The sequence below is a fragment of the Nematolebias whitei genome, chromosome 3, assembly GCF_014905685.2.
Source record: "Nematolebias whitei isolate Nwh7 chromosome 3, NemWhi1, whole genome shotgun sequence".
Lineage (NCBI taxonomy): Eukaryota > Metazoa > Chordata > Actinopteri > Cyprinodontiformes > Rivulidae > Nematolebias > Nematolebias whitei.
Genome location: NC_056500.1, coordinates 38,933,312 through 38,944,847, shown reverse-complemented (window position 1 = coordinate 38,944,847; position 11,536 = coordinate 38,933,312). Strand labels below are relative to the sequence as shown.

Sequence of the window (11,536 nt, the reverse complement as noted above, 5' to 3'; positions counted from 1 at the left end):
TACAGTATATATATATATATATATATACCAAATGTGAAAAGGCCTCAATGTTTTGGTGTATTTTTCTGTTGTGTTAGCATAATATCACCAAAGCCATCCACGGATGTACAACTCTTGCAGTCGCTCCGACTCAAGATGGCTGCAGTCCGTCTACACCAGCCAACACAAAGATGTCCTTGCCTCCGTCAGTTTGACACATGTTGAGCTGATGTTTGGTGTGGCAGTAGCTGAGAGTCATCCTCAGCACGTACTTTGAGCACTAACAGATCTCTGTGTTGTGTACATCTTTTACAAGGTTTGATCAGAACTCCCCCTCTTCATGGTGGTTTCACTGTAAAACTGTGGCAGAAAGTATGCATTCCTTTATGGACACCTTGTCTTAACATTTGTTATCTGTTTTATTTTAAGTTTTCTTTAAAAGGATCGTGTCAGAGTTTTAAACCTCCTCGTCCACGGCTGATGGACATTTCCTGTGACTGATAGGACTCATGGGTCCACCCTGATAGTCCTGTTTGTTCATGAACATGAAGAAACTGTCACGCCTAAGGTGCCTCGATACTAGAGTTTGTTTGCACCATTTTATTTTTGAAGGATCCACTGTTGCCCCCCTCCCCTCCCCCCTGGTGCCGCCCCTGTAAAGAAACCGTGCAGCAGCTGAACTTTTTTTTTTTAATACGATATATTAGTTTTTATTGTGAGATAAACTCTCATAAATAAGTTGATGAACTCCTCCTCCCTCCTGCGGCTCCGGGGGGAGGAAGAGGAGGGTGGAGATGACTTCCAGCTCCAGTAACAGGGAGGTCGTGGGGGGAGCTCGGCTTACCGGAAAAATGATTAATGGAGGAGGAGGGGAACCGGAAAGAAGGCGGTGTTTCACGATAAGAGTCTCAGGAGTACCACGGCGGCAGAAGAGCTGGACATGGCGGGGACACGGACCAGAACCATGGCGGAACACCGAGCCGGGACTGCCAGAGCCGCTGCCGTCGCAGCCCAGCTCCAACAGGAGGTGTCCCTCCTTCTGGAGCTCTACGTGAGTCCAAATGTCCTCCACGTTCCTCCACAGCACGTCCGAGAGTCTGGAGGAACGTGGTTCCTGTTTCTGCGTGGGTCTGTTAGAAGAGTGCTCCCAAACTTTTTAACTTTTCACCCTCAAAACATCACACTTGTGTCACTGACTACTGCTGTTCCAGTCTCTGTCCTCATTCCATGTCCTCTGTGTCCTCTGTCCTCACTCCGTGTCCTCTCTAACTGCATCCATATATCTCTGTCTTTTTTTCTGGCAGCTGCATTTCTAACATCCTTCTACCAGTTTACCCACTGTCCCTCCTCTGGACATGTCCAAACCACTGTCCTTCCTCTGGACATGTCCAAACCATTTTAGTCTGGTCTCTCTAACTTTATCTCCCAGTCCATTTAACCCAGGGTTTCTCAAACTTTTGGGGCTTTTTGGGTTTTGAGAAAATTAACATAATCAAAAACCACTTTTAAAACTTTACCTATTCAAGTCCAGTGTTTTTTATTGTCAGTCACATCACATGTGGTACATGAGGTGGAATGAAATTATGTACTCATAGTACACCCAAAAATATAAAGCGTATAAAGAAACTGTATGTAAGGATTTTAGATATACCTGTATATGCCAAACAATACACTAAAAGATATACGCTAAACACTAATAATGTAAAATAATATGGAATATTAAACAGCAGCCCGAACATGAGTCTGTGGTGAGTGATGGGTATGAATGAATGAATACAGCAGCCTGAGATCAGATTCACATAACGAACATAATAAATGTATCATCACTTCTTCAATTATTACACAAAACTCTTTACATAAACTGAAAGAATCGTAACAGCAGCAGTCAGACCAAGTAGCAGGGCTTCGTTTGTAAATGGATCCATGCCGTAAACGCAAATAGCTGACGGGGGCGAGGTCTGGGGGTCCTCTCCCAGAAAGTTTTGAATAAAGTAGACGTGATTTCCTGCATTTTGATGTATTTTAACAGGTTGTTAAACATCTACGTGCTTGTAAAAAAAAAAGAAAATAATAATTTTTGCGGACCCCCAAGCACCGGCTCTCAGATCCGACACCAGGAGTCCCGGGACCCCAGTTTAAGAACCACTGCTTTAACCTGTTCTGTACCTCAGATGTTCTCATTCATAATTTCATCCATCCTTATCACTCCTCCTCAACATCTTCATTTTTGACACCTCCAGTTCTGTCTCCTGTCTTTATGTCCATGTCTCTGTCTCCTGTCTTTATGTCCATGTCTCTGTCTCCTGTCTTCATGTCCATGTCTCTTGTCTCCAGACCATACAACACAGCTGGTCTCACACTTTCATGTAAACTTTTCCTTTGATCTTTTCTCCATCCTGCCTGGACTCTCTTCTCCCCATTTTCTTGGACAGTGGACCCCAAGTACTTGAAGTCCTGCACCTTTGTGACCTCTGCTCATTGTAGTCTCACTGGTCCACCTGTCTCCTCGTGTACTCTGTCATACTACAGCTGACCTTCATTCCTCTTTCATGTGCATACCTCCACCAAGTTCTCTCCCACCTGTTAACTTTCACAAGCTAAATTTGCTAAAAAGTCAATTAAACATGGATATAATGTTACCTCATCATCCTTTTCTAATAATTCTATGAATTTAAGATTTGTCACAAAGTTATGCTAATCCTATTTAAAATGTGTCCAAGACCCCTCACTTGGTGTTTCATGACCCCATCCCCAACTTTAGGAACCACTGTTGTGTATGTGTTTGAGAGAGCAGACAAAAGAATGATGCAAGGGAAGTGTGGACCGCAGGGAGTTAGAGTCAAGTGTTGTCCAGAGCTGCAGAGGAATGCTTTTCATATGGGGGTGACATTATTGGAATGACTGAGGTAGATGATTTTCCTGGAAGCAGTCTGGGCACGAAGCCTTCATGTCTGTTTCATAAGCCTGGATGCCTTTGCCTCCGTTATTTTTTTAACTTCTTGGTTTCCATCCAGCTCACTATCTCATCCTTCCGTCTATGAACTGTGTTGCTGGAAACTAAGGAGCAGCTTGGTGTGTCACAGCACATGCACTGAGGGCGGAGGACCGTCAGAGTCCTTGTAAAACCTTCACTTTGTTTCTTTTCACTTTTGGCTTCAATACTTCCATTGGGGGAAAAAAAAGTTAATCTCTGGCTTCAGTAGACTTAAATTTTTATTTAAGGAGTCTTGAATTAGTAGCAAAACATCTTCAGAAACAAGAAGTCTTAAAAACTGTTAGGATTCACCACTAAAACTGCACCAACTTCTATAGAGATGTTGCTCCTGGAGTTGGTTGATATTTAAGTGACTGTTCTTTGTTGCGGTGAGATGTGCTTTAAACCAGCTGCAACATGTTTCCCGAAGACTCATTTGCCCCGAGCCCAAGTCCAAGAGTTGTTTTCATGAGACTTTTTGGCAACCCTACGAGCGCCTCTCTCTGGTGTCTTCCAGACTTCAGCTTCATGTCCACCATTCATTTAACCTGTTTAATTTTCCAATTACTTTACAAGCACTGTGCTTTCTCCTTGTTAGAGTCTCAGGGGGTGGACTGTAGCTCCCTGCATACTCCATCTGAAGCAATAAAATCGTCTCTCATTGGCGTAGTTGCTTGACGAAAATTGCGTCATTTTGTTGTCAGGGTAGCATAACTTCGCCTGCACATTCGACACAATGCCCGGTCCGAACTTTTTCACACCAAGTGTTGTGTGTTTGGTCAGAAGTTTGTGAGCATGTTCCCCAATGCGAAAATTCACTCGAACTTTCATTTGTACGGCTAAACACACTAAATTTGTCAAATAGCCAAAATATCATGCAGACATTATGTATGGAGGAGTCTGTCTGCTGAAACGTGTGGCTCTTCATGATGGATTTGTGGCCAAACGGTGGATGCAGAGATGGAGTGGAGACTCTGACGGGAAGAAACCCACGCAGTGACGTATACTGCAGTGGGTTTCCCTGGAGGTCTGTGCCGTCTGTCTTGTAGACTATGACAGGTGTGTGCAAAAATGAACATCCTGCAACCATGTCACCACGAGTTGATGGTTCGACTTCAGGAGTATGCCTAGCCCTTATGGCCCCCTTCAAACTAAATGATGACCCCGCCCACTATGCTTTCCACAACCTAAGTGACCTCGTAAAACGTGGCTGGATTATGGCAGATTTGTAACATCTCTTTCACTGTTATGCAATTATGACTTAGCTGCACTCTTAGTGCTCGCAGCAAAGCATTTTATTGTGGTCTCACCATGGACGTCAGGAGTGCATTTCCATGACCACACTACCTTAGACTCTCGGGATCACAGCACACCGGAAAAATCAGAATCAGAATAAGCTTTATTATCATTGTACTGAAATACAGTGAAATTATGTTCATACAGTCCTCCGAAAGATGGGCAGAGTGCACAGTGCTGCAACATCATGTAGGCAGGACTCTGTCGTAGCCAGTGTGGTCAGCCTTGCTTCAAATACTAAACAATCAAGCCACATCGGTACATGCCAGGCCCTTGTCTGGTACACGCCAGGCCCTTGTCTGGTACACGCCAGGCCCTTGTCTGGTACACACCAGGCCCTTGTCTGGTGCACGCCAGGCCCTTGTCTGGTGCACGCCAGGCCCTTGTCTGGTGCACGCCAGGCCCTTGTCTGGTGCACGCCAGACCTTTGTCTGGTACACGCCAGGCCCTTGTCTGGTACATGCCAGGTCCTTGTCTGGTACACGCCAGGCCCTTGTCTGGTACACGCCAGGCCCTTGTCTGGTACACGCCAGGTCCTTGTCAGGTACACGCCAGGTCCTTGTCTGGTACACGCCAGGTCCTTGTCTGGTACACGCCAGGCCCTTGTCTGGTACACGCCAGGTCCTTGTCTGGTACACGCCAGGTCCTTGTCTGGTACACGCCAGGCCCTTGTCTGGTACACGCCAGGCCCTTGTCTGGTACACGCCAGGCCCTTGTCTGGTACACGCCAGGCCCTTGTCTGGTAAACGCCAGGCTTTTGTCTGGTACACGCCAGGCCTTTGTCTGGTACACGTCAGGCCCTTTTCGTGTCGCAACCACCACGATATTTAACCACCTCGACCTCGCTACAACAGTTTAATGCACATTCAAAACTCCCTGCAACTTATCACATTCCTTCACGCATGATGGTAGGCCACTGCCTTCTTAATACACACCTAAAGACTTTTCCAAAGTCCTGCACACACCATCCACATTCTGATGTTTATTTTTTATTTTTATTTTATTTTGACTTGTAGGTTGTTGTTTTTTTTGCACATAATTAATTTTTTTCACAATGTTTTTGCAAAAGTAATTAACCACTTCTACTTAAATTTTCTAAACCTAGTTTACTACCTTGTTTTTGGCTCAAGGGCTCAACGGTGGATTGGCTTCCATCCCCCCATGCTGCCTCGGCCCATTCAGAAATCAGAGACAAGTAAATCCTGGGTTGAAGGTGTTCTGTGAAGGAGCCTTTAGAGACCCGTTTCCTTATTGTTCAACCATGCAGAGAAACATGATTTTTGGCTTCACTGTGCTTATACACATCACATGCACCTTTTGTATAATAATTTATTTGATTTCTTTCAAGGGCTGGGAGGAACTTTGCCTGAAGCAGAAACCTTCCAGTCTTTTCAGGCAGTGAGTTAAGGTTTCCAAACACAAACATGTCTCTCTGAAAGCCCTTGTTTGCGTTGTACCTCTTAAATCAACACTAAGGCTTACCACCACACAACACTGTTGGATCTAATGGAGCTACAGTAATTTCCTTGATGTCCATATGTGTCTGAGGTAACATTCCCTTTGCAGTCTGAGTCATGGACATTAACTTTCCTTTCAGCTTCCAGAGCACGTTCGTCACAACCCACCTTTCTTTCACACTTGTTCCAACGTGCACTTGGACATGCAAACGTCCAACAGTGATGTCACAGGGTCTCCTTCAGGATTCACATAAATAATAAAATGCTAGCTACACTTATGTCACTAAAGACATGGGGTGGACAGACTGGGGCGGCTGTGGCTGAGTGGTTAGAGCAGTCATCCTCCAATGGGAGAGTTGGGGGTTTGATTCCACCAGCAGTCACATGCTGAAGTGTCCCTGGGCAAGACACTGAACCCCTCATTGCCTCCGATGTGTGTCCGATCGGTGCATGAATGTGATCCAAAGCACTGATTATTCTTTGTATAGATCAAGTAGAGTGCTGTATGAATGGGTAAATGATGCACAGGTTGTAGTGTAAAGAGCTTTGAGTATCTGGATCAGATAGAAAGGTGATATATAAGGACAGTCATTTGAAGAGAGCCATTAACATTAACCAAATCATTGTGCCATATTGGACACAGCGTTCTCATGTATTTCCGAGCTTGTTGTTGTGTTGCTGGTGTTTATTGACAGTTCAGAAAGTTTGTTATAAATCAAGTTCAAGTTTCTTTATTGTCATTTGCATCACATTTGGTTCATGAGGTGGAACAAAATTGTGTACTCAAGGACCCAGTTACACCCAAAATTTGGCAAAAATATAAAGAGCAATAGTATATAAGGATCTAATATATGCTAAACACTAATAATGTAAAATAATATGGTATATTAAGCAGGAGCTCAAATTTGAGTCTGTAGTGAGCAGATGGGTGTGAATGCAGCAGCATAAAGGCAGGAGATCAGCAGCATGAGATCAGCAGCATGGATAATCAGCGGCACAGATAAGTCACATATCACCTATTAAAGTGGCATTACATGTTTTTGTTTTTCTTACAGTGATTATTCTGGTTAGAGATTCACGAGTCTAACACCCTCAGGGTAGAAGCTGTTCTTCAGTCTAGTGGTTCTACACTTAATGCTCCTGAATCTCCTTCCTGAGGGGAGCAGGGCTAAAAGTGTGTGTGATGGGTGAGTGGGGTCCTTCACGATGCAGGTTGTCCTCTTCCTGCATGTGGAGGTGTAGATGTCTGTGATGGTGGGGAGGTTGACTCCATCAGTCTTCTGTGCAGCCTTCACTAACTAGAACCAGGTTATAAATCGAATCAGACAATATAACAAAGTACGCAGAGGAAATAGGAGGATGTGATGACAAACTGTGAAAATTGAGGCGTACACTTGGAAGGATGAGTAAATGGAAACAGGTGTGGTGATTAATAATGGTAAATGGGTGAAAAGCTGGAAGAAGAGCAACAGGATATCCAGTGAATATGACATGGAGTTCAAAACCAAGAACACAACTCGACTAAGGTCGTTTTCACAGTAGATAGTCCGGTAGACTCGGTTCGGGACCAATATTCATGAGCTTTTGTTTACATTTGAGCTGGTGCGTTTGCATTCACACTGCACTGTGCAGTCGAGTCAACTTATTCCCCCGCTCGCCTGTGGGGGCGCTGCACCAAGAACTACTGAAAGAAACCACACAAAAACCTCTGAAGACACGTCTTCTTCTTCTTCTGTAAATAAAAATAAAAACGAAGTGGCATCAAGTTTTAGCAGTTTTAGGAGTTATATTTTGTCATTTTTCAAAAATGGACATGAGCAGAAGATGAGACAGAAGACCATGGAGAATATTGTTTTTCACACAAGGCAGCTGACGGCTCCATATAAGGTCAGAGAAATGCGTGTTTGTTTACCCTGTGGAGCGGGGCTCGGTCTGTTTACATTCACACTGTACTCGAACCGCGCTGGAGTTCTCTTCTACCGGACCGAGACCTAGGTTTTAGCCCGGGCCAGAGTTCGCCTCTTTGTTCCGTGACAGAGTTCGATGGCACGTTCACACCTCCCTAAACGAACCGGACTTTCAAGGAAAACAAGCTAGAGTTCGATTAAAGCGGACTAAACAGGGCTGGTGTGAATGCACCCTAAATAACCCGAAAACTAACTTAACTTTCAAACAAAGAGATTTATTGGTTGGCTGATTTTTGTTGACTTCTTTTTTTTTTTCATCAAATGGTCACGTCTACACAATCTTAACCAATTCTGAAGTAAGATGATGTAACAAAAGCTAACTCAATCTGCTTAACTTAGCTCATTATTTAGTTTTATTAAGTGAGAATTATCTTCTATAATAATATTTTTAAGTGTCCAAGTTCATCATACTGTTGCTTGCTGCACTTAAATGTGTTCATTTAAGTGCAGTAATGAGATTTTAACAATGTTAAACAACAAATACATATGGCCATAAAAAAGTTGTTTTATATCAGCTGCACAGATTTCTAAAGATCATAAAAAAATAACTAGAGAATAGGGGTGCTCTGATAAAACGTCCGTCTGATTTATCAGCCCCGATTTCCTTAATTTCGGGAAATCGGAAATCGGCCGATTCTTGCATGAGAAACCGATTTTACAGATTTTTTTAGTTTTAACAACAATTGTCTGAACTTCATTTATATTTCAGAGTACTACCTCATGGCCAGTTTAAACAAGTTTGTATTGTTTCTAGGATACTGTTCAAGTGTATGTTTTTCAACAAAATAATATTGGAAAACTGAAGGTGCGTTGTGACATTATAACACCTGACAGTGTCGCTTATAAAATAAAATCGGTATCAGCCAAAATCAGAATCGGCAGGTCAGACTTTTTAGAAATCGGTGATCGTCAAGAAAACTGCAGTTGGTGCACCCCTACTAGAGAAACATCATTTCCTGGTGGAATATTTATTGCTGAATGATTTCTGCTGACAGCTACTGAAGAAGCTGAAACATCTCTGAACTGTTAATGAGAGCTGAATTTGAACAGCTGACATTTACTGAAAACAGGAAGATAAAAGCTGAAACCAGCAAAAAACAGCAGAAAAGAGCCGAATAATCTGAATGATGGAGGTGTAGATTAATAAATTACAAGCTGAATAAATTACAAAAATCTGAAATATTCAATGGTTTGTTATCTGGGTGTTCAAATACTTCTTTAAAAACGTCTTCAGTTAATCCAAAATGCTGCTGACAGTCTTAACTGGAGTTGTCTCCCACAGACTCGGGCGGACCTCAGTCCGCAGAGGTCCGCATGTACCGGATTAGACTCGAAGCACACGCCCGCAAGGCATCTCCGTACAAAGCTAAATTTTTACGACTGCGTACACGTGAGTCGCACAATAAACTGCCCGGCGACGGACTGATTTGTATGCAGCACCTATGTATTAAATTCCCCTTCTTCATCCCTGTTCTGGTTTAATGGCCTTTTCTTTAGTTTTTTTTGCCAAGAGGTAGAGCTGTCTTTTCTAACCCAAACCCGTAGCCCAACCTTGCCCGACCCAGATTCGGACCGGGCCGGGCCATAATAATGTGCTTAATGTGTGGGCCAGGTCAGTGTCGGGCTTTTTATTGCGTCAGGAACGCGTGCGGCTGACGATCCGATATGTGCAAACATGGCTTGCCATACTGCCATGACTGAAATGATGAGAAATGAAGGAATTTGTCACGAGAGAATTAAAATCAGGTCCAGTGTGGCTTAAGGAGGGTCTGGAGATTTCCTGGTGGGCTGGTCTGATGTGTGGACTGCAGGGTCAGAGCTCCCTGGTTTTTTTTTTTTTTTAGAACTTTTTATTAACAACATATAAACACAGAACACCGCTGTGGCTGAGGTTGCCAGCTCTCTCTCTCTCTTTTTTTTTTTTTTTTTTGGTGACCTGTCAATCAATCCAGTAGGCATGTCAGCAAATGACCAGTCGGAGACCTCAATTAGTCCCGAAGGTAAAAGCCTCTTGCCAGCGGAGCTGGGCTGCAGCTAGTCAGGGTGTACACTCGAGTATGAAGTCTCAACCCTCTGCGGACAGTGCGTGCATTTTCTGCATGGACTGAGGTCCACCCGAGTATGTGGGAGCCTTTAGGAGAGATCACATCTCTCCAGTTTTAGCTTCTCTCCATTGGCTCCCAGTCAAATTCAGAATATAATTCAAAATCTTACTTATAACATACAAATCCATCAACAACCTAGCTCCATCTTATATTACAGATCTTATTGTTCCATATTTTCCCAACAGAGCACTTCGCTCTCAGACTTCAGGCTTACTCACTGTTCCTAGAGTTTCCACAAGCAGAATGGGAGGAAGATCTTCCAGTTATCAGGCTCCTCTCTTGTGGAACCAACTTCCAGTTTCTGTCCGTGAGGCTGACACATTGTCCAGTTTTAAGACTGGGATTAAGACTTTCCTTTTTGATAAATCCTATAGTTAGGGTTGGCTTGATATGATGCTATAGGCTTAGACTACTAGAGGACAAATTGACCTAATTTCCTAAAATGATTTGCTAAAATTTAATAGTTTTCATTTGATATTATTTTTGTCTTAACGTGATTCTCAACCTGCCATTGTGTATCTGTTCCTCTCAAACACAGCCGGTTGAAGCAGATGACCGCTTGTCCTGTGTCTGGTTCTGCTAAAGGTTTCTTTCTCATGAGGGAGTTTTTCCTTTCCACTGGCACCTTCATGCTTGCTCAAGATGAGAGTTCAAATCAGTCTGCTCCTCAGATTAATAACGTTAAATTATTATTTTTAAATATGAATGTTTCTGTTCAGTGCCCTGAGACAACTTCTGTTGTGACTTGGTGCTATAGAAATAAACTGAACTGGATTGAGTTAAAATTTGTTATTAAAAAAAGATGTCACTTTCCAACCCCTCACTTGTTTCTATCTTGTCCTTTGTCCTTCAGAAGAAAAAAGAGGACCTCCATGTGGACGTGTCTGAGGTCCGGCTGGTGTCGGTTCCTCCTCCTTCCTCCCAGCTGGACAGCAGAGACAAACTCTGGCGCCTCCACTCTGCTCTGCTGCAGTGCCGCACGTTGCTGGAACGAGCCACAACCAAAGAAGACGAGGAGCTGGGTGGTAGAGAGAAGGGCAGGTATGAAAAACAGAGGGAGGTGGTGAAGAACAGACTGTCGCTCCTCCTCATCAACACTGCAGAGCTGCTCAAAGCTGCGGACGGCGCCGCCATCTTGGCTCCAAACCTGGACGACTTTGAGGTAGGTGTTTGTGACAAAGGGGAGGTGTTTAAAAGTCCAGATGCCAAGGAGGAACCATTTTCATCTTCTCCCTCCCAGGCAGAGCGTCTGAGCAATCTGTTCGAGCTGAAGCTCTGGATTTACCGGATCTACAGAGAGGTGGAGCACTGGACCAGGACGGCTGTCGCCACCTTGAAGGAGCTGTCGTCCGACACGCCCAAAGAGCGAAAGAGGATAACGCCGGCGACACGGAGCACGAGAAGCACGAGGAGATGAGATGGAGATGTGAAGAGCATGTGTGGGTGATGAAGAGTGTGAGAGAAACGTGATGAGGAGACACAGGTCACCGCTGAACAGAGGAGATGTTTTTATACGCACGTCGAAAGGTGCACGTATCTTTATTTATTGGAGGTGAAGTCTCTGAACGCCTGTAAACCTCTTGCCCCGCCCACAACTTTGGTCCACTCAAGATAATTTAATGAAACTTTATACATCATCAGTAGACGGAGTGTCACATGCACTTTTCATCACCCCCAACTCCAAGGTCAAAGGTTATGCAAGGTCTTTGCTTGTCTGGGATTGCTGTATAATAATTTGACGGGCGTATAATGTGCCGT

General features: G+C 44.0%; 1 protein-coding gene across 1 annotated transcript; it reads left to right on the top strand.

Annotated features, from left to right (window-relative positions):
- The first annotated feature begins 943 nt into the window (after positions 1–943).
- Positions 944–11,238, top strand: cntf (ciliary neurotrophic factor). The gene is made up of 3 exons (XM_037674330.1): positions 944–1,030; positions 10,632–10,944; positions 11,023–11,238. Exons 1-3 carry the CDS (start codon positions 944–946, stop codon positions 11,193–11,195), a joined length of 573 nt encoding a protein of 190 aa, XP_037530258.1. The 3' UTR covers positions 11,196–11,238.
- The last annotated feature ends 298 nt before the right edge of the window (positions 11,239–11,536 follow it).